The 24,012-nt window shown below is 40.8% G+C and overlaps 1 protein-coding gene across 8 annotated transcripts; it reads left to right on the plus strand.

Annotated features, from left to right (window-relative positions):
• Positions 1 to 538: 538 nt before the first annotated feature.
• LOC6606731 (phospholipid-transporting ATPase ID) lies at positions 539 to 22,690 on the plus strand. Of its 8 annotated transcripts, none has more exons than XM_032720709.1 (20): positions 539 to 905; positions 8,235 to 8,541; positions 14,241 to 14,299; positions 14,392 to 14,604; positions 14,663 to 15,199; positions 15,266 to 15,487; positions 15,553 to 15,801; positions 16,082 to 16,516; positions 17,376 to 17,666; positions 17,719 to 17,892; positions 17,953 to 18,229; positions 18,293 to 18,445; positions 18,512 to 18,698; positions 19,449 to 19,595; positions 19,661 to 19,812; positions 19,869 to 20,092; positions 20,149 to 20,478; positions 20,540 to 20,788; positions 20,848 to 20,964; positions 21,030 to 22,690. In XM_032720709.1, the coding sequence occupies exons 2-20, from the start codon at positions 8,508 to 8,510 to the stop codon at positions 21,366 to 21,368; spliced, it is 4,389 nt and encodes a 1,462-aa protein (XP_032576600.1). In that variant the 5' UTR covers positions 539 to 905; positions 8,235 to 8,507; the 3' UTR covers positions 21,369 to 22,690. The 8 variants fall into 8 exon arrangements, with proteins under 8 accessions (XP_032576600.1, XP_032576601.1, XP_032576602.1 ...); XM_032720710.1 differs by having other exon boundaries at positions 18,512 to 18,656; XM_032720711.1 differs by lacking the exon at positions 16,082 to 16,516 and having other exon boundaries at positions 541 to 905.
• Positions 22,691 to 24,012: the final 1,322 nt, after the last annotated feature.

Here is a 24,012-nt window from a genome sequence, read left to right on the forward strand (position 1 = left end):
TTAACTTTGCAACAGTAGGTAATGCAGTTAAGGAATTTAAAGTGTAGAATTTCAATATTTATTTTAATTTAATATTTATCTTTAATGGCTAATATTCATGCCTTAATTACAGCTATTACTATTAAATTAAGGGATTCTGTTATAAAAAATTATGTCTTATAAAATGTTCATTACAGCGTACACTGATCGTAATATATTTACCCGACTTTAATCATCAGTGCTTTAATGTTCGTCACTCATGGGAAATTCCCCCGTGGCTTGTTAGTCTCATGCGAAATTATAGGTTTACCTGCAGCGATAGTTCAATTAGCTTTAGCTTTTCCAGCTTTAGCTTTTTCCCAAGACCCCCAGTAGTTGGCAACGCGGGTTGGCAACACCAATTAACATTTATCAGTTGGTAAGAAGAGTGCAAAGCTCTCTTCTCGCGCGAGCGAAAGAGAAGCAATGGTTATAGCTATACCGCGCTCAGTTGTTGGTACTACGTCGCCGAGAATTCGCCGCTTCAGTTGTAATCCAAGTTTTTAACGAAGCGGTCGCGTGCTCGGTGGAAAAAAAACACCAAACCGTCGGCCGGAAATATCACAGTTCTTGGCGAACAAGCGGGTCTAATTCCGAAGTTCTGTTGAGTTCTACGTTTCGTTCTCAATTTTTGCTCCGACACAAATTTCTAAATCCCCTCGAAAAGTTATGTCAAGTGCAATAAAACGAGTAAAACACAAATCACAATAGAGCGCATGCAACAGCTGCAGAATTAGCAACAACAACACCGCCAACAACTTCAAACAACAGCGGCAAATTCAAAAGCTTCGAAAAGTCGACGCCGGCATTATAGTCTCAAGCTCGGCTTAAACGCTCTGCTCTGCCGTAACTCCCGATTTACCCATCCCATCGGGCCGATTTGCCGGGTAAGTTTTTTCGTGCAGTGCTGTCAGTATTTTCAAGACTCAAATGTCTTAATTTTCAAAAAATTAGAGAAGTTAACTGAATCTGCAGTTCAGTGTTGCCAATTGCATTTGGGTTTCAAGGAAGTGGAGTAGTGCATTGGAGTAAAATTTATGAATTTCACAATTTTATTAAACAATCAGTTGTTCAGTGGTGCTAACATATATACCATTTTCAAAAATTTATTTAAATCTAAACTTTTGAAAAACAGTTATTTTACATACTTAACATGTCAGTATATGTGTTAGAAAAAATTTAAAGCTATATAAACCTAAATGAAAAGAAATGGAAACCCGCAAACAAAAGTGCCAGCACTGATGCTGCACTTTTGCTTTTCCAATTATTTTGAGTGACTTATAAACAGCTGGTGCAATATGCACAATCTTACCCCTTCCTCTCCACCTGCTCCCCATTTCAATTTTGCCACAGTTTCTCCCAGAAAATTTGCAACTCGGCTGAACTGGGGGATCGAGGTAATCTGTTGCAATCTCCGTTTCTATGTTAAACACACTGGCTGACACCTCGTCACTCAGGTGGGTTTATAGGGGTATCTAAGGGTCTGTTCCGATTTTTGCCCTTACTGGGTGGTCAGCTTTTCCGCAATGTCATGTTTATGACTGGCATTATCGGTCGATCTTGGTCATTGGCATTATCGGTCGATCTTGGTCATTGACTTTAGCCAGCCGTCTGGCACTGGTAGTAAGTTATTAAAAACATTGAAGGGTTAAAATAAATAAGGTAAAACGTGTGTGCCCTAAATAAGTTCCTATGCATTTATAGACATTTGAGATCGACAAGCTCGAATTAACAGATTACAAGTTCTGAAGATAGTAGTTTTAAATCAAATACAAGAAATACAATGGAAGGGATTGTATGGTTTTGGAAACACAAATAATAGCAATATTTTTCCAAAAATTTTTAAATGGCAAACTGAAGACATCACTTCTTTGGTTGATATGCTAAATTAGTTTTGATGTTGGGGATTCCGTGTAACTCCTTTATACGTCGGTTGACTTGACTTAGCTTAATTAGGCCTAAGAATAATGATATATGTGTGTATCCGTAAACTATTGAAAGGATTTTGGAAAAATAAAGTGAAGATCGAGCCAAGGCAGACACGTGTCTCCATGCTGTTTCTCGTCTTGATCTTCCAGCGGCGGTATTCACATAGTGATGTCATCTTCGAGTAAAAAGTTTCGTTCGAAAGAAATCACCAAAAGCAAGGCAACAACTAATTTCTGCCATTTCCCATTCCGCTTACTGTTTCTCCATTCCTTAGCGATGCTTCTAATTGTTTTTATCATTTTTTAACGTATTTGCCGGCAGTTAACCCTCGACTTTTAATAATAATTACTTAAGAATATGGCTGTTTCAAAACTGTAGATATTATGAACAAGGCAATTCTGTGGTTACTTCATACAATTTGTTTGTGTTTGCCAAAGTTGAGATAATAGAGGCCAAAACTAATCAGAGATAAAAGGAGCATCTAGTTCAGTAGAACTCAAACACATTAGTACAGTCAGTGGCAACGCCCTTTGGAACTTAAAATATGGCAATAAAACTCTAGAACTTGGAACATTTTGTTAACTTCTAGATATTTATGAAAATGGGTTAGACACCTCAGGTTTGTGCCATTCTGACTCACTCGAAAGATGGAAATATATAGTGTCCACACAACTGAGACAAAGATAAGGCATTGAGAGATACAAATTGCTTCTAACCACATTTGAGATAAGTAAGGTGAACAATGAAAGCAAAGATGGCAAAGGCAAAAAATACACAAAATTATGTTATACATCAGAAAGGCAGGAAAAAGAACATAGAACAAGGTAGATATACATTATTTAAAATAAAAATCCATATTTTACAATTAAAGCTATTATCATGGGCCTGCAGGCGCTGCATAAATATTTAATTAATGCCAATTTGGTTGTTTTGACCACTGCTGTTTTGCTTGTTGACAGTTCGAAGTTAAAATGCAATGCCAAAATATTTGTAAATTGCTTCAACTACCTATAATCACTTTCACAAAATCGAAATTTATATAAATAAATAATGAGCCGTTATATCAGCAAGATAAATTTAAGTTTTTTGATATAGGTTGGTACTCACCTAAGAAACGTTAATACAATATAAATTGCTTGACAAGGTTTCAAACACGTGTGCCAGTGTAATTTTATCTCAATTGCTTCACCTTTTTCATACCTAACGAGAAAATAGCTCCACTGCAACCTTGAGGATATTTCTGCCACTTGCTATCTTACCCGATATTGATATACATTGGAGACACTTGTGGCACTTTTGATTGACACACTTGGGACCACAACTCAATTTTTAAGAGAGCTTCTGTCCAAGAGCCCTGTCCACGACTATCTCCGAATTTGTACAGCCACGGCCGTGTCCGGCAACGGACGGCACTTATTTGTGGCCCAAATCCCCCACCCCCCTTGTAGACACTGTGGAACGGACAATGGACAATCGGTCAGCGCACAGCTATAAGTGCTCGCCACACGCCAACCAGTGACCACCACCACAATCGACAACGACGACCACGACGACGGTCACTGTCAAAGGCAATAGACGGACACGCAAAGGACGAGGACGAGGACAAGGGCGAGGACTGTGGGCAGGTGAAAGTGGCGTATAAAAAATAGGTAGTTAGGGTGGAAGCAATCTCGTGGCCAGATAAGAGTCGAATAATCGGTTTAGTCGCTTTCACTGACCCAGGTTTACCTGGCAACCTGAAAACAGCGCAAAATATTTGCCGCACACGACCATGGATCTAAATAAAAAATTCCATCGCTCATGATATTTGGCCCAATTACATTATAATTATTTTGCAAACAGTAGATATAGAAGGCTTTCCGATTAACGTATTCGGCATTACTATCAATTATTATGCCATTATTATTTTCAACATAAAAAAGGAACAGTAACATGTAATAAAAATAGAAGAACGTAAAACATCGGAAAAATATTAAAATCTGCAGAGGATTTTTCCACTCATTGAACTATGAATGAAAAAATTGATCGCCATAACTTCGACGAAGCTTAATACACTTGGCGCCCGCAAAATGTCCAACCAAAATAAAAGTTGCCATATTCCTACATGTACAATAACTATATACATGTAGAAGCACTCTACGGGAATTGTTGGGCACTGAATTGATTTACCTCAGCTCCAACTGCATTTCATATGGTTACCCCGAAAGGCCAAAGAGTGATAGACAACTGGACAAAAAGGGAAAGCCAGAAAGCAAGAGATGGGCCATAACCATAGAAAGGGAAAGGTAGTGCCAATATACCCAATGGGGCATGTAGCTCCATTAACATTGAATGGGGCATGTAGCCCCATTAACATTGCCACAAATTAGCTGGGCTAGGTCCGCCATGAACTTGGCCAGTTTGGTAAAAAAAAAGTATGTGGGTTGATGTAGTTGGGGTTCTTCATGCCACGTTTATAATCAGCATTGGCGGTCTTTGCTAATGGATTGTTTTAAGTCATACTTACTGTGAATACCTGAGACTGGACCTATTCTCAAAAATCGTTAAATTATAGGTAAATCACAGGTCATTTATAAATTAGTCAAATGTGTTATATGTTTCGTCAAGCTATTAACTTCATTTAAATAAATAATTACTATTTATATAAGCATTAAAAAATATTAAAAATTTCGCTTAAATTAAAAATCCAAGCAATTTAATCAAATGAAGTTCCATTTGACCAAATAATATCTATTCCAACGAAAAGTTCCAGAGCTGTCCTGAATTCAATTAGATCTTGGCACCAATTCAATTCACCTGACTAGGAATATCTTTATTCGTTTTTTTCTTTGCGCATTCCAATATCCCGCTCAAACTATCTACCAAACTACGACCCCAACCCGCATTTCGATTTGCATTCCTATCGTCAATTTGGCTTTAAGCGTTTGCTATAGACGACCTACATCTACGCTCCTGCCCACATTGGATACATAATTTCGCTATCTACCGATGGAAATCGTGCGATTTGGAGCGGCGATAGGATAGGATGAGGTGTTCCCATCACGCAATCGCCGGCACACGCACAGCCCACCTGGGGTTACCGAAGCTCGCCGTTCGTCGCTCCCGGTGAGGTGACAACTTGGCCCAAAGACAAACCGCCGTATCCGAGCGCACAATGGCTTTGGGAAATCGACGGACAGATGTTGCCACATGAAATATCTCATTGCGGCGTTTGGTTCAACAAGTCTGAGGAGGATTTCCAGCGGGCCAGAGGCCCGTTTCCCACACCTTGGCAAGACATCCAATAGTGGGCCACGTGTCACCGAGCCGGGGCAAATACATTTTTAATGCAACACACGGAGCACGCACTCCCACGAGTCCCGGGATTAGTGGTCACTGCATGGTAATTATCTGCGATGAGTCCTTTCTCGACCACGAAGACGGCTAAATTATTGATTGTCAATCTAGGGTGGAGGGAAAGTCCTGGGAGGGATTATAGTTCAACTTAAGATGTCCCCCCGACACCTATGTGTATGCCAGCTAATGGATTTTCCTCAGCTGTCAGAGTGTTAGCAGCAAACAAGTGCAGCGAGTATATATCTATCGGATATACGAACTCTTTAAGTGTATATCTGTATTCAACATGTTAGCAAAATAATTTTGATGAACTAAGCAAGCAACTAACTTCAAAAAGTTCCTTTTTAAATATAGATTTTTTTAAAACTCAATTTGCAAATACTGGTTGAATATTTTTCCTCTACTTGTTCATCAGCCGTTTAGCGTGTTGAAATTTCCACGCAACTTAAGAATTCCCATGTTATAATAGGTGGACTCAACCCACTCCTTGAGCAGGAATTTTGCACGGACTTTAGCCCTCCGGTTTATGGCGATATATAGGTACTTCAAGGAATTTGCAGGGAGTGTTGCACTGTGGGGGGATGAAAAACTGGTAATGTGGGAAGCATTGACCTTGGTTGCACATTTCCATTCTGAAGCGCTCGCTTCCGCGGCGGTCGCGTCATTTAGGGACTATGAATGCAGGCTAAATAATTTATGCGCCTATTATGGTGGGACCCAAGCGGAGCGCTTGGAGCCCAATTCTCCACCTCACCGCCGTGGAATCTGACCCAGTCTTTATTGAATTTGCACGTGGGTGATTCTATGGCCCTCTGCACAGTCCCTTTCTTTGTTAGTTCTTACTGCTGGTGCTCTAATTGCGCCAAATCAATTGAAATTGATGCTCCCAACATTCAATTGCATTGATTGCCTTTCATTTGCAGTCGCTCGAGTGACTGAACACAAGTATCTCGGGCGATTTTGTATCTGCTTTTGCGAGCGGTTAATGGAGGGCACTCATATTCGAGAAATACATTTTGTTGTATTTTTTCAAACTTCCATATCAGATGCGTTTGTGTGAAATGAGCTTATCTTGCCGGGTCTGTCTTATTAATTATTCCAAAGTGATGGATTTGGTTTTAGATACAGACTATCAGATCGTCGTGAAATTCCAAGTATATGACTGTCATATAATAGCTACTGCAATTTTATAGTTGTGAATTTACTTGTTGGTAAAAATAAACATTAGGACTATATATTAATTAATTCATTAAAATTAGTATAATTTATATATGTTAATTTTTTAAATTCAGAACACAGGGCTTACATATCACATACGCATACTAATTATGTGTAACTAGTTCAAGGTTTATTAGCTTTAAATATTCTGGGGTGTGACTAGTCCAATTTATACAAGGATTTTAGTAATGATCCATAAATAGATAAGAAACAATTATATGGGAATAATCGAAAATATTTCGGATGAATGTAATTATGGATAATTCATATATCGGTCACCTGAAAGTGCTGGAAGTCACTTTTATATTTTTGGGAAACTCTTGTTGCTTCAGTTGATTTATTTATCGTTGGTTTGAAAGGTTTGGCATTTTTGATTTCTGGTTTTAATTATAAGTTAAGTGGGTCACAGATTACAAACGCAAAAAGCTTGAAGCCTAAATGCATTAGTTTGTCATTAGTGAAAACCAAAAAAAAAAATCTGGAAATCTGGTTGATACATGATGTTTGGTTTTGGTCACAGCGATAAAAACTTCCGGTACAAAAGTGATTGCCACATCTGGATGTCCAGCTGCAATGTACTTCAAAAGCCACACACAGCCGTACATTTCGTTATAAACAATTTGTTGGGTTTTTGCCACTTAGTCACTTACTCTATAGCTCTAAGGAAAGGGGGGAACGTATGGTATTCAAAAAGTAAACGATCAACAAAGGCTTCCAATCGAGTGACCTATAGGGGTTTGCGATCGACACACAAATCGGTCGTTTGTTTATTATTCATGAATGGACTCTCATTATTCGCAATTAGCATACGGGGTTTAACGATATGCTTTTGCTTTTATTATATTTAGATTGCGTTTCATTGGCAAAGCAAATTGTTTCGAAAATATTTAATGAATTGGTAATTATAACATTGTTGATGTATTATTTGCTCACACAAAATAAACGAGTCTTGCTAGAAATTTATCATATTACTGAAAAATGTATAGGAAGGGCATTCACAATTCGCATTAATCTCAACTATGTCAGATTCCGTCCGGGTTCATGTGCACTCGCAACGTTTTTCATCTGCTTTTGAGCTTCATTTTCTGCTTTGTTTACGAGTCGTCGAGTGAGTCACATTAGGTAAATCGCTATTTGTATTTATGTATTTTGGCTCTGTTTTGTTTTCTCGCGGCTGTAATTGCTTTTATTAATTTTCGATCATTACTTTGACTTAGTTTTGTGCATCCGTTTGCAAATGAATTACGAAAAATTACATTTCGACGAAACCCCACCTACAAATGCAACTAATGCATGTTACATTACGTATCCGCCGTGTGGCACACCGTGCATGCTCCTATAACCACCATGGACGTGATCCTAGGAGGGCGTATTTGCTTTTAATAGCGGTTACACCACAATGGACAGCTGTTAATGGATACATCGACCACCCGCCCCTGTAAATCAGCTCATTCGAGTGACAATTAGCATGTGAACGCATCAAAATTTAAATAGACCATAGTCAAGACCAAGCCCACCGACCAGCTGGGCGCCAGACAATCCTTTCCCACATCCAGCCGTGAATAGTGGCCAATGGATCGACCTTCTGGGTCACCAGCTGACACCATTTAAAAAGCTTTACGAGCGCCATTAAAAATTCAACAGTGAAATCTAGAAAAAGCAAAACTTTTCCCCTGATGACGAATCATTTGAATGCTTACTGAATCCACACATTCCCATTCCCACTCTTCCAGGCAGCCTTCGGCGGCTCGACAAGGCCGCCATATGGAGGAGGTTGGCGTCCGCTCGGTCCAATCAGTCCGCTCAGCCACGACGACAATCGAAACCGAGCTGCTGGCCAACCGGTACCAGTCCCAGTCGCAGTCCCATTCGCAGTCGGAGCCGGAACCGCTGTCGGAACCGGAGTCAAGCAGCCCCGGATGCCGCCAACCGCGTGAGTCCTGCTGGCCTTATCAGATCGGATAGAAACCCGCCGAGGACACACATCCCCGAGAGACACCCTCATAATGGGCACAAAAACCCAACCACAATTGGCCAAAGGTGAGTGGAACAGAAAAAGTTAAGCTGGTCCGAAATGCCATCAAGTGGTAACTTTTCATGGCGATGAATATCGAGCTAATATTGAAATTAGAAATAGGCCTAAATTAAATTGTTTAAAATGGCAAAAATTTAGCTAATAAAGATCTACTCTATAGGAACTGGAATGTATAATAAATCTAAGCGAAATCCATGCGAATTGCACTTTAAAGAAGAGTTGTGCTGTTATTACATTATTTATAACAAATATAACCGATTATTTAACTCTAATGAATACATTTATAATAAAATACCAAACATGGCAACTACAAGATAAGATTTTTGGTATACCTCTATAGTTATCTGTATTGTATTTACCTACGATACCAACAATTAAAACAAAATTAATGCGTTTAGCGATCCAACAAAAACTCGACTTACGAATCAAAAAGCAGCATAAGCACAATTCCCGCTACAAATTGATTTTGCTCAAAGCCTTTGGCATTTCAGATTGGGAAATCTCGCTGCCTCGGGGAGCCAAAAAGTTGAACAGTTGTTACTGATTTCGGCCAGATAGTGACCCAGTTCTTTGGCGTTACTAAACCAATTGCAGGGAGAGTCGTCGCGGAACTCTGACAAAAAGCCGCCCGTTGCTCGATTTTGGCCCTGACACTATTCCGCAAAGGTACCGTTAGCCAATGCCCCAAACATGGGCATGTGTGTGTGTGTGCGGGGGAGTCGAAGTGTGTATGTGTAAGTGCGTGAGTGCCTTGAGCTTGGTCAAAACGGCACTTCGATTTATTAGGCGCCTTGTTTCGTCCGCTCAATGAATGAAGTGAATGAATGCGAATTATTCCGATTCATGAGTAAGGGTGGGTACTTGTTGACTTGTAAGTGTGTACACATAACTTTGTGTAATACACTAGTCAGCAAAATGTAAAAGATGTCGTCATTCAAACACTTTATTGAGATAATTACAAAAAATATAATTTAAATTTTAGTATATATAATCTGTCCAATTTGTTTATATATAAAATGATCAAAGATACAAACTGACCTTTTAATGTGAAACTAATAAACGCTTATCCAAAAGTGTCGAATCAGGAAAACTTGTTAAATTTTTTTTATTGACTTGAGACAAGTATCTTGACGACCCACCCAGCTTTGAAGTTGCCAAGCTAATTTTGTGACCCTTAAACTCAATTTTGTTAAAGTTGTTTTAAAAATAAAACGAATTGAGAAACTGCAAGGCGACACAACTTTTTTTCCAGCGAAAACGAAAGTAGGGAATATTCGTAAAAAAGTAATATAGAACTAAATATAACTGTAATTTTTGCAATTGCTTTTGATAATTAAGCGAAGGTATTACCTACCTTTTCCAGCGAAAACGAAAGTAGGGAATATTCGTAAAAAAGTAATATAGAACTAAATATAACTATAATTTTTGCAATTGCTTTTGATAATTAAGCGAAGGTATTACCTACCTTCAAAGAATTCCGGGAATGCGAATTTGTGGCCACGAAAACCGCACAATAAACTTACACAATCCATCTTTCGAAATTCATTATTCAATAGGAACTCGAATCAAATGTACATTCAGCGTTTGGCGCTACGCTGATAAAGTTTGCCTTATTCCGAAAGAAAAAAAAACATAATGCAATGTGTACGGGGTGTGATTACCATTTCCCGCGCCCCGCCAATCATTCATTAACCCATATGCGCCACTTCTTCAAGCGCCAATAATGTGCTTTTTTTTTTTGTTTTGACATTGACATTGCTGCTTATTTGAATGAAAAGAGAGTAAGAGAGAGCACGCTTTCTCTTGCTTGTTCAATTCACGTGCCAGAGCGAGTGAGAGCACCTCCAATTTGTTTGTCGACTCACTCGTTCTCTTTCGAATTTGTTCCCTTGTTTTTTTCTTAGGGTGACTTACGAAATTTGCTCATTTTTATGCTTGACAAACTTGGGAAATTGTTGACCGATTTTTTGCCGCAACGAACGGGGAAATACTCTTTCATTCATCAATAATAAGTAATAATATTTTACTCAATTATTTTTTGTATAAAATGAATTTAAAAAATCGTAGGATTAAATAAAATATTAAAACAATAAAAACACATTTAAATATATACGGTTCTATTTCCGACACCACAAAAGTATTAGGGTGGACCCTGGTAGCATAATCGTTTTTGTAAATATTACTCATACGACCCATAACCCATAAGCAAAGTACTTTAGCGTTTGCACTGCGACCCCAATGCAATCGATCAAGTCAGCTCACAACACATTATTTAAGCTTTTCAAAAGATTTCTACGCTCAAAGTAAATCCTCTTTTCTGAGAGTGGAAATTATCACCTATTGTGCTTTGAACCTTTGAACCGCAGATCACTTAGTTGGAATGATAAACTTTGGTTATCGAAGCTTTTCCATAGCTCTCTTTTGAGACAAGCTGGTTTTAACCGTTTGCGTTTGAAGGTGTGCGTGAATCGGTTGCCAAGTCCGGTTGCCTTGGCAGCGCAGTCGGCAATTTGTTGTCATCGTTTTACTCGCATTTCGCTCAGCTGACGGCGTCGCAGTCGCCGTCGCGGTCGCCGTCGCCCATTTTGGCCGCAGTTTGCGCTCGGCAGTTGGCCATTTGGCTTTGGCGTTAGCCGTTTTTGTTTATCGCGCTGCGGACCGCCTAGCACTTCGCGTTGCCTTGGGCCAATTAAGTAGAATATAACTCCCTGCTTCGCGAAAAACTCGAGTTGCAGTTTCAAAATAAGGTGTTTCCGCGTTTCCACAAAAACTTACGAGAAAAACTGAAAAAAGGCAAACATAATAAGCAAAAAACGGAAAAAACAAACGCAAGCGGTGCAAAATAAGTGCAAGAAATGTGCTAAAAATGTACGAACCTGGGTGAATGGAGGAGGAGGAGGAGGAGCGAGATAGCGGTAGAAGGCGAAGGGCTGAAGGGAGGCGGATCATGATGATGCATTTGGCACCTGGCCCCGAAAACATGTTCCTCATTTGCCCCTGTTTTGTTGTGTTTTCTTTGCTCTCAGCATAATTATTGAGCCTTCATCGATTCTTTTGGCCTTTTCTTGTAGTTAATTTGTTTCCACCCCGCCCCTTGCAAACCCAACAAAGGTGACGCATGCGAGCGAAGGAAAAGCGAACAGCAAAAACAACTCAAGAAGGCGAAACAAATTGAGAGCAAGGAGCAAATTTACATTCACATGCATGAGTCATGTTCGCAGCAGGATATCGTTAAGGAGAGCGGAAGAGTGCATGGGAAAAGAGGGGGAGAATGAGCGCGACAGAGCTAAGCCGGCATAAGTACTTAGATAAATATATGTTAAATAAATATAAATTGGGCTTGAAATAAATCCCAGAATATCTTATTCTAACCAATTCAATTTCCTCAGTGTAGTTGAGAGAGTCCGCTTCGGAGAGGCATACAAAATAATGTGAGAGCGCCAATCAGCTGTAATTCGAAAACGGGCGGATGTGGGGCCAAGCTTTTACCGATTGCCTTTATTATCCTTAGCAAAGAGACAAAAACTTTGGGCTCAACTTTTCGTCTCAGATTCAATTTCCGTTCTCCCTTACCGTTATGCCTTTCATATCCACCTTTTGCCTGCATTCGTCGTGGCCTTGACAACAGTTTTGACATTGACACCCGCCCGCATTCCACATTTATGAAAGGCAAGAGAGAGTAAAAAGAGAGAACTTTATTTTGCTGCAGCTTCCTTTTCTTTGTTGCCCAAATAAAGGCCACTTGTTGAATGTGTGAAATGCTTACACACGCACACACACTCACTCAGTGGCAGCATTGTGACGTCAGAGCGACTTGCTTACTACAGATTTGCTCAATCGAGCATAAGGCAGTAAAGTAAACATAAAGCAGTACACATGTCTGCGTATATTTGTAGTCGACTGCTCAACCATAATGCACCCAGATGTACTCACATGAAAATTCCGAGAAAATTCCAAGAAAGCAAGGTGAAAATGTTTGGCTGGATACTGGCAGTAAATACAGTGCGTGCTTTATAAAATGAATTATTAAAAGTAACGGCAAGGGAACCAGAAAGGCGATTCTTGGAAAGCTTTTTCTTGCAATTTAAGATTGCCTTAAAGATGATATCAAGCTTATGCTCAAGAACACTCAGATATTTTTCAAATGTATTTAAACCAAAGTTTTATTTCAATTCAAATCTTTTATACTCCACACTATACAGTAACCCGTATAATTAAAAGCCACTGAAAAGCAATTCCAAATTAATTAGCAGTTTTTCTTACAATCGTTTTGTTTGAGTTTCAAATTAAAATCTCACACAATAAATAATTATTGGAGGAACCTTTAATTGAACTGCACCATAGCTATTAAACTATATTTGCCTTGTGGAGAACAAAAAAGGAATGATGGGGCATCAGCCAGTTTAGAACAACCTACAATGCTTTTTGGAAGCCAATCAAAATTTTTATTGATATAAATTGTAGACTTAAAGGGTAAACTGTATTTATGTTTTAGAAAAATCGATAGAACGAGTAAATTTTCCTTAATTGCTTTAAAATGTGGGAGTACATATATTTCGTGACGCATTCAGTCCCGAACTCAGCCTTAGTTAAAAATCTCAACAAGTATTTGATATACCCTTTGAAGGCGATTCCCCCTGGGTATCCGCGAATCAAAGAAGAAATTTGTTTATTTATTTATTGCCCAGACATATGCTTGCAAACACTCAATGTGTGAGGAGAATCGTTTCCAGCTGTCTGGGGCTCTTTGGCAATGGGAGGGGTAGCAGTCTATCAAAATGATGGATCGAACAGTCTTATTGAGCCAGCCCCCCAGGGAAGTTTGTTCGGCGCCGATGGGTTTTCAATTGCATTTTAATCTTTCGGGAGTTAGCAACACGTTAAACTTTCGCTTTTCCTCGTAGAATGAAGAGTAATGCGGACGCCCCATATCGATACTGTTCCACCTATAGCCTAAGCTGGTCATGATCGGGGGCAGGAGATGCAGCGAGGCCGCCCGGCGGCTAAGGAGGCGTCCCGACACTCTGGAACTTTCAGTTCTGGGTGGCCAACCTATGGAAACGGAACTCCAGGAGGACAATGAGCGGACCCCAACAACGGGAGCCGGAAATGTGAATGAGCCCGGAGTAGAAGCTTCCGAAGCTTCGTGCTCTGCGCCCAGCAAAAGAACCCGTTGGTTTCAGTTCGGCAGGAGCTCAAAAAATCGAAGGAAACGATTGCACTGTGATGAAGATGAGGATGTTGAGCAGCCGGACAGGAGGAATTCCGACTTGGAGGGCAGTCGGAGGGCTTGCCTCGCCCAACCGGAGGGCATGAATATAGGCAGCTCTACGCAAACCATTGTCACACCCCTAATGATAGGCGATAGTTTCTACAGCCTGGCGCCGGGAGGAGGCAATCCACCACCCAACAAATCCGATGACCAGGAGCTGTATAAGCAGAGAGATCCTTCGGTGGCCTCGGAGTCAAAGTCCGTGCCCAGTTTGAGACGCCTGTCCCAGATTAGAAGACGGCGCAGCTCGTACTATTTTTCGGGTAAAAAGAGATTAAAAATGGACAATAGCTTTAAGGAAAATATTATTTTTAAGATTATAGTAGACAATAGCAAATGTATAGAAAAATGTAATTAGGTTTATTAATCATCTATCAACCACATTATGTTTATTTAAGAATCCTAGCTAAGATATTGTTTTTATATTCACAGAAAACGAACGTAGAATTCGAGCCAACGACAAAGAGTTCAATGCCCAGTTCAAATATCACGTAAGTATATATTTACCCTGCATCTAGAATGCACACAAAATAAAGTATTTCTGTTTGTTAAACTATAAATTATAATCCCCATTAATTTACAGAACAATTACATCAAGACCTCCAAGTATTCGCTGTTCACGTTTCTGCCCTTCAATCTGCTGGAGCAATTCCAGCGGCTGGCCAACTTCTATTTTCTTTGCTTGCTGGTCCTCCAGCTGATACCCGCGATATCCTCACTCACCCCAGTGACCACAGCAATCCCCCTGATAGGAGTACTTACTCTGACGGCTGTTAAGGATGCCTATGATGATATTGTGAGTACAAAATACTACGTTGTATCTTCTTTATTGTCAATCTGTGTTTTCCTTTCAGCAACGTCATATTTCTGACTCGCAGGTAAACAATCGCAAGTCGAAAACGCTGCGAAATGGCAAGTTGGTGGAGGCCAAGTGGTCGGAGGTACAGGTGGGCGATGTCATTCGGCTGGACAACAATCAGTTCGTAGCCGCCGACACCCTGTTGCTGTCCACATCCGAGCCAAATGGTCTGTGTTTCATCGAGACAGCCGAACTGGATGGGGAGACGAATCTCAAGGCGAAGCAATGCCTGACCGAAACCATCGAGCTGGGTGATCGCCATGACTTGCTCTGGAACTTCAATGGCGAGATCATTTGCGAGCGGCCCAACAACCTGCTGAACAAATTCGATGGCACCTTGATTTGGCGGGGCCAAAGATTCGCCCTGGACAACGAGAAGATCCTGCTGAGGGGCTGTGTCCTCCGGAACACGCAGTGGTGCTATGGCGTGGTGGTCTTCGCCGGAGTGGACACCAAGTTGATGCAGAACTCCGGAAAGACGCAGTTCAAGAGCACTGGCGTGGATCGCCTGCTCAACTTTATTATCATTGGGGTAGAGTCCTTTTCGATTTCTATGATTTCTACTTAAATTTAACATATACTGCATCACTCGCTTCAGATCGTCCTCTTTCTGGTGTCGATTTGTGCCCTTTTTGCGATTGGCTGTGCCATCTGGGAGGGCCTAATTGGCCAGCACTTCCAGCTGTATCTGCCTTGGGAGCACATCATACCCAAAGATTACATACCCACGGGAGCAACAGTCATTGGATTGCTGGTCTTCTTCTCGTATGCCATAGTCTTAAACACAGTTGTGCCAATCTCACTCTACGTTTCAGTAGAGGTATGTATACAATGTCAACCAGTTAATTAAATGCCTTTCTGAGAAACAAATATAATACCGTGCAGGTTATACGCTTCGTACAGTCGTTCCTCATCAACTGGGATGAGGAGATGTACTATCCGACCACCAATACCTATGCCAAAGCCCGCACCACCACGCTCAACGAGGAGCTGGGCCAGATCCAGTACATATTCTCGGACAAGACGGGCACCCTCACCCAGAACATCATGACCTTCAACAAGTGCAGCATCAATGGGCGCAGTTATGGCGATGTGATTGACCTGCGCACCGGCGAGTTGGTCGAGATTACGGAGGTGAGTGGCGGATTGACGGGGTTTCGGGTCCAAAAGGCCAATTTAACCTCTAACTTGGTTGAGGGAATGTTGTCTTGTGTGTGTCGGTGTCCGTTTCTTGCACAGTCTGCCTAAAGAAATTTCAGTCTCGACCGAGGCCGTGTCTTCAAATCAAACTTAAACTTTGACATTCCCCTTTGAACCCCCAACCGTGTGCGTATTTGTTTAATTGTGCGTCTGACAATGTAAAAAAAGAAAAGAAAAAAAGAGAAGAAACAACAACTCACATTACTCGTTATAGCAGCAAACAATTTTCCAAAATAGCAACACCAACAACAGACCCAGCCCCTCAAGTGGAGCTATCGTAGCACCACCTGCAGCACCACCCCCCATCATCCTAGTGCACAAGGCCGAGGTCCATGCGAAGAAGACTTCCATGGTGGTCACATCCTCCGGGGAGGCACAAGTGCTGCCAGACAGACCCCGGTCGGATCTCGAGCGCTCTGCTCCGCCGATGGACGCCAGCGAGAAGCGGCCAGGACTCAAGCATGTGCGATACTCGGCGCCCAGTAGAAGTCAGGACGAAGACGCTGGTCGTTTGTCACCCAGGTTGGGTGGAAGTGGAGGACTTAGTCCACCCGTAGGCAATGAGGAGCGACGAATCAGTGGCGGCTTCAAAAGGAGTGGAGCCGGATGCATGAAGCGCCAATTGTCCCGCACTAGCAGTTGCGACAAAGTAAAGATTTTGCATGACAGCCAACAGACAGAAACACACAACATGCACCATTCGAGTCACAATCGCAAGCGATTAGTCAAGATCCGGTTTAAAAAAGCGCCATCAACAGCCACGTTGGGTGTTGTCTTCTCCCAGCTCGAGCACCACCTCGACGAGGAGCCACAATCCACATCCACACTTAGCACCACCAAACACCACAATCATCGACCCAAGGCACTCGCCACCAATTGGAGTTCGTCGCCTCACAGAGTGCACGTATGCATGCTGCATGTCCTTCAATTCACACCCACTATTATCAATTAGTATCTTGTTACGTGTTGTTTATGTGTTTCCGTCGTGTATGTATGCCACTTTCACCCAACCAGCTAACGATATTTTTGGCTTTAACACGATAAAAGTATTTATTATTTTGAAAGTATGTATGCTGTACACAACCCTTTTTTCTGATACCCACAATATACCCACAGCAGAGTCGTGAATTCGTTATTGTACAAATAAAATATAAAAATATTTATTTTTTAAGAAACGTTTTTATATTTATTATGTAAATAGTACTGATTATTACTTGTTTACACATGAGACCGTATTTTAAATCATATTCTGCCCATGAACAATATTTAAACACTATTTGATGAGTTTCAACGTTGAAGCCATTTGAGTATCGCTTTTAAGAGGAAATTGAACGCTTTAGAATCGTAAATACTTCCATTGTAACACTACAATAATTAACTAAGCATTATATACTTTGGGACACTATGCTAACCTGGCCTAAAATTGTATACAGCCAAGCTTATCGTACAGTAACTTGGAAATGCCTCCATCTTCGCAGATTCTAAAGCAAACTATTTGTTTTTCGCAGGCCCTTCAAAGTGTTGACTTTTCGGCCAATCCGCATCACGAGAGTGACTTCCGCTGGTATGATCGCACGTTGCTGGATGCCGTCCGGTCGGATGAGGAGCACTCCCATGTGTTTTTCCGTCTCCTGGCCCTCTGTCACACGGTCATGGCCGAAACCGTGGACGGTAAGTTGGAGTACCAGGCCCAAAGTCCCGACGAGGCTGCCCTCGTTTCGGCCGCTCGCAATTTTGGCTTTGTCTTTCGCACACGAACACCAAATAGTATTACCATCGAGGTGATGGGACAAACGGAGGTGAGTGATTGTTATATATAAAAATCAAAATAATTTAAATAAAATATTACAGGAGTACGAGCTCCTTAATATCCTCGACTTCAACAACGTCCGCAAGCGGATGTCTGTGATTCTCCGGCGCGGTGACTCCATGGTTCTCTACTGCAAAGGAGCGGACAATGTGATATATGATCGTCTGCATGGCGGACAGGAGGACCTTAAGGCGCGTACCCTGGACCACCTTAATGTGAGAGAACTTAATGATTTTCCTGACCCCGATTTAATTTGTGGCATACTCCTCCCATAGAAATTTGCCGGCGAGGGACTACGTACTTTAGCGCTAGCTGAACGGCGTTTAACGGAACAGTACTACAACGACTGGAGGAGTCGGCAGCAGGAGGCAGCTCTTTCGATGGACTCGAGGGAGCAGAAGCTGAATGCCATTTACGAGGAGATCGAGAGCGAGATGCAGCTGGTCGGGGTGACGGCAATTGAGGACAAACTGCAGGACGGCGTGCCCAAGTCAATTGCTAATTTGCAGAATGCAGGCATAAAGATATGGGTCCTAACCGGCGACAAGCAGGGTAAGCCATGATGCGAAAAATTCTCGTGGTTCCACTACAATTTGTTCGCTATTTTACCAACAGAAACTGCCATCAATATCGGCTACTCCTGCCAGCTGCTTACGGATGAACTCGCGGATGTCTTCATCGTGGACGGCAATTCGGTGGAGGAAGTGGAAAAGCAGCTGAGGCAGTTTAAGGAATCTATTAGGATATACAATCGGTTTCGACCAGGCGGTAAGTACAAGAACATGAATTTGTATTTGAAGAAGATTGTATTTATATTTTGTTTTATTTTTCCAGGATTTGATCCATTTGACCGCTTAAACAGCGACAGCAACATGGATCCGCTGAGCGTGACCATGACACAAACATCGGCCTTCATGCAGGAGACGAACCTCCCGCCCACGCCGCCTCCACCGCCCGCCATTTCGGTGGTTACCTTTAGGTGGGATGAGAAAAATAAGGATAATAAGGGCGGACCGGACAGGTAGAGGGCAATCCTTAAAACTATCCAAATAGATTAGCTGTTAAAATTGAATGATTTTCCAAACATATTTCTAGCTGAAGTAAAACCTAATCTTCTTCTAAGTGCTAGAATATCTTTCTTATATCAAAGTCTATTTTAGCTAAATGTGTAATACTTCTTCATGTATTTTTCGTTGTATCTAAAAGTTTTTTATTTATATGTTTAACTTTATTTAATTTCACCTATCTTTTAAATCTTTATTTTAATAACCTTACTTCAGATTCTTTTTATTTTCGTCTTAGAGGACTGTTTGACTTCAATAGCGAAATATCCTATTGTTTTAAATTAAGTAACAAAAAATAAATAACTTAGAAAGAAAACAGTTTAGTAGTACCCACCAAAGGATGTAACCCTCTATTGGTGCTTGTTCCGCCCGTCAAGTAAACTATATTTACATATTTTTGAAACTAAATATTTTTTACAAATTAAAAACACCCAACATTTGTTTGCGTTCTGTCTGTTCCTCATGCCTTGTACAAATACCAATCTTAAGAATTAATTTCAAACAAATACCAGTTCCAAAACCACGAAAACAAACAGTCACTGTCCAGTCTTGTTCATTACCAAAATAGATTTTCCAAAATAGTTGCTTAACAAATTCTCTGTACATATAACTCATTAAGCTTTACCACTCTGTACACTGACATTTCCATTTAATTGTTCAAAATCATGTTGTTCTGTCCAACTAATCTGGTGCTTTTTCAAAAACAGTGCTGAGTGCAATGACTTGTTCGGTGATGAAAAGGGGAGCGAGGATGGAGGCACTGCCTCAATTGTGGTGGATGAAAATACAGGATTCGCTCTGGTGGTCAATGGCCACTCCCTTGTGCACTGCCTTTCGCCGGAATTGGAGAACAAGTGTGTATCATTATTCATATAATTTTCGAGTCGCAATCATTAACATAATTTGACTTAATCTACAGATTCCTGGACATCGCCTCGCAGTGCAAGACGGTCATCTGTTGCCGGGTAACGCCACTTCAGAAGGCGCTGGTCGTCGAGCTAATAAAGCGTGCCAAAAACGCAGTCACTCTGGCCATTGGTGATGGCGCCAATGATGTGTCCATGATAAAAGGTTGGTATGCCATAACTAATATTAAAATGTAATATTTGAAAACCATTTCCCTGAAGCTGCTCACATAGGCGTTGGAATCTCGGGGCAGGAGGGTCTTCAGGCTGTCCTCTCCAGTGACTATTCCATTGCCCAGTTTCGATACCTTGAGCGATTGTTGCTGGTACATGGTCGATGGTCCTATTACCGCATGTGCAAGTTCCTCAGATACTTTTTCTACAAGAACTTTGCATTTACACTGTGCCATTGCTGGTACTCGTTCTTCTGCGGCTTCAGCGCTCAGGTGAGTTGAACTACAAGTGTTTTCCAGTGCTCCAACTAACTTCAATCCCTCCTCAGACGGTTTTCGACCCGATGTTCATATCGGTGTATAATCTATTTTACACATCGCTACCAGTTTTGGCTTTGGGCGTTTTCGAACAGGATGTTTCGGACAAGAACAGTCTAGAGTTTCCGCGCCTCTACACTCCGGGTCTAAAGAGCGAGTTGTTCAACATTCGAGAGTTCATCTACAGCGTGTTGCACGGTGCCTTCACTTCGCTGGTCCTGTTCCTGATTCCCTATGGCGTCTACAAGGATGGCGTCTCGGCGAACGGATTTATTGTGAGCGATCACATGACCCTGGGCGCCGTTGTGGCCACCATACTTATAGTGGATAATACAGCTCAGGCAAGTAAAACTCTAATCTATTATCGGCGGATAATCGTCAATTTTTTTAATTTTCCTTTAGATATCTTTGTACACATCCTATTGGACCGTTGTCAATCATGTGACCATTTGGGGTAGTCTAGTTTGGTACTTTGTGCTGGACTACTTCTACAACTATGTGATTGGTGGCCCTTATGTTGGCTCCTTGACTCAAGCTATGAAGGACCTGACCTTTTGGGTTACCATGTTGATCACGGTGATGACGTTGGTGGCTCCTGTCTTGGCCTACAAGTTCTATTTACTGGATGTACATCCCAGTCTGTCGGATAAGGTAAGCAACATTTAAGAATTCCAAGCTTTTTGATGTTATATACGAACTCCCGAATAAAGATCCGACAAAAATCCCTGAAGAAGATCCACTCCAGAGCTTCAAGTGATGTCAGGCGAACGGCCTCATCACGTCGTGGACGGCGCTCCGTACGTTCGGGATATGCCTTTGCCCATCAGGTAATACCGCATTAATTATCTTTAATTGAACCCAATTAACCTATACCTGATCTTTCGCCTTCCAGGAGGGCTTTGGTCGCCTGATAACCTCCGGCAAAATTATGCACAAGCTGCCGCAGGACTTTGCTTTTCCTCTGGGCTTGGGCACCAAGAAGACACAGGTGCTACACAACAACCTGAACTCGGCCGATGGACCAAATTCTAAAAGCAACAATGTGACTGGCCAGCATATGGTCAACAACAACACAAATATGCGACAGAATCAGAACCAAAACCACTCGTCAATGGCGGACATAACGGCTGATGGGCGGGCCAATGGGGGAGATGATGGCAGAGGAAGTGGAGGCTCCGATGATATGAGTCCTCGGGCTCCCTGCCAGGACCTGGATACGATTAATCTATAAGCTTTAGATGCAGGTGCTGGATCGGTAGCGGGTTTAGTAACAAACACCAAAAACTATAATGAATTTAAGTTAGCGAACACTAGGCTAAGGATTTAAGTTTAATTTTAAAATGTTATCAGTAGCTTTAGAATTTAGTAGGGGAGTAATTAATTTAGATTAGTGTGTGAGTGTGAGCCAAAAAAAATTGAACAAGTATTATGACGAACGCATGTTCAATCTCCGTAATTCAGTTTCTTAAGAAGGTGCATCTTATGCTTTTTAATTAATTTCCTCAGTAATTATGTTAAAAGTATTTCTAGTAGAAGCACGTAAATCATCGTACAATGTCATAAGAAGCCTATTTATTTATACGCATAATCTCCCCTTCAGAACTCACTTAATCAATAGGAATTTCATCACCTTTACACATCCCCTAATATTATAGCAAGGTCATATCGTTTCCTGTGACAATCCAGTACTATTATACCCAAACTCCTCACAAAAAAAAAGCACAAAAATCCCTTTTCACGTATTTATATCATCGTTGACTGCATTTAAGAGAGTGAGCCCCCTGAATGATTGATTGTGTGCTTGGTTTTGAGGATTTAGTATAGGTTATATTAGGTTTATACTGTCTTTGGGAAACTGAAAGTGTACTTAATTGCTTACAGATGTGCTGTGTGCTTAGCCAATATAACTGCGGTGCTTACCACCGCTCAGAGTAGCTTATCTACAAATAGCTGAACGAACTCTCGTCTCAAAGTCCAATGCTACATGCTATATACTATATACTACCCCCAACAAAGACACAACAAACACATAGAAGAGTCCACACGTCTGTGTTCCTAAATAGAGTTTTAGAATCAAAGCCTACATTTGCCTTAGAATGTCCCTAGGGTTAAGTCCTTTTAGCAGTATCGGGTTTTCTAATTTGGATTACCATTATTATTCGGTTGTTAAAGATGGGCATTCGAATTAGTGGGCTGTGGGTTCGAACAGTAACATCGGTCTAAAGTGATTTAATATTAGTGAGCAGGAGAAAGTACTTTAAAGTCGCTTTTTATATAACAAAGGGATGAAACAAACAAAGCATTATTAATACAGCAGAATTTATTGGGTAAATAATTTTGCATTATGAGGAAGAAGCTATTGCAAATTTAATAGATACATCTTAACTTTAATGTGCAATTTGTTGCTATACAAGACGAAAAGTGAAAGATAATGATTAAACCAAATAAAGAGAAAACATTTTATTTTTATCTACAATTTTAGCCAATGAAACTATGCATTAAGTACATTTTTAAATGATAAAATTAAAGCGAAATATTTTTAAAATGCATAAACCAAATCCTGTTTTACTGCCTTTCCCCTGGTCACGTTGAACATATTGATTTTATTTGTTATTTAAAATACACCCAATAATATTATTTTAATTTCGTTGTAAATCGCAACATTAATTTGTATTTCCGGTTGTTGAAATAATTAACCTTATTTTAATCCGGCATTTTTAAACGAACTTAGCTTCACATCATCGCGTTTGTATATCTGCTCTTTTTCAGATTGTGCTCAATTTGCGTAACAAATTACATTTAATTTGTTAAAAGAAAAGTTGAAAGCACGCCGGCCCAAACCCGTGACTTGTTTACGCCTCATTAGCTGGACATTAAGATTATGCATTTTTATGAACTTTTCGGTCAAATTTAACACACGACTAGGTCGGAACTTTGTAATTAAATCTGTTACAATCAAATTGCTTGACCTTTTCGCTGGCCACACTTCGCGGCAAACTTTTTTCTTTCGTTGGAATACGTCAACTTAATGTCATTTAAACATCCACTTTGCAGGGGAAGAAACAGATAAAAGCGATGGAGCACAACAGCAGAAATCTGGAGGAAAAAAATGTGATGCCATTTATTTTAATTTGCGAGTCAAAATGTCGAGACTTAAAGTGAGGAATGAATGCGGCCGAAATGCGCCACAAGCTCAAGGAAAGTGAAGATTGAAAGAGAAATGGCCAATGACGCAATTCTTTGGACCAAAATTGGCCTTTTGCTGGTCTTAGGGTCAAACAATTTAATTGACTGAATTATACTCAATACGAAATTCGTAGAAAAATCATCATAAAATGGGCAATTTTATTAAGGTAACCAAAACTTGGCTACGAATTATCGGGGAAAATCGTTCCGCAAGTTGTTCAAAATCTTTACATGCAGATAAATAACTTCAAATGCCAAAAGGGATCAGCGAAAATGGTACCCTTGGGCCATGTAGAATAGCTAAGATATGGCCATAAAACTAAATTGATTTGTATCCGTGGTATTCAAAGCAAAGGGTACATAAAACGAAGAAAAAACACAAAATCATAAAAGTTATGTGATGAGTTGTTACACTGGTCAACAGGGACTTAATTCCACATAGATAAGATTTCATAATACTTTTCAAGTAATTCCGCACTGTTCAATCGAACATTTTATTTGTTTATGCTACAGTAATTAGTTTTCGAATCAAGTAAATCTGTTAAATTTCTAAAACCTTAACTGAATTATTTAATTTAGAAGAAAATTTATCTTCTCAAGCGCTTGAAGTCAACGTACCCATCAAGCAGGTTCGGTGGTAGAGTTGTAATCAGTCTGAAAGTTGGACTGCGCCACTTCTGGTACGTTGA

This window comes from Drosophila sechellia, chromosome 3R (genome assembly GCF_004382195.2).
Source record: "Drosophila sechellia strain sech25 chromosome 3R, ASM438219v1, whole genome shotgun sequence".
NCBI classification, from domain to species: Eukaryota; Metazoa; Arthropoda; class Insecta; order Diptera; family Drosophilidae; genus Drosophila; species Drosophila sechellia.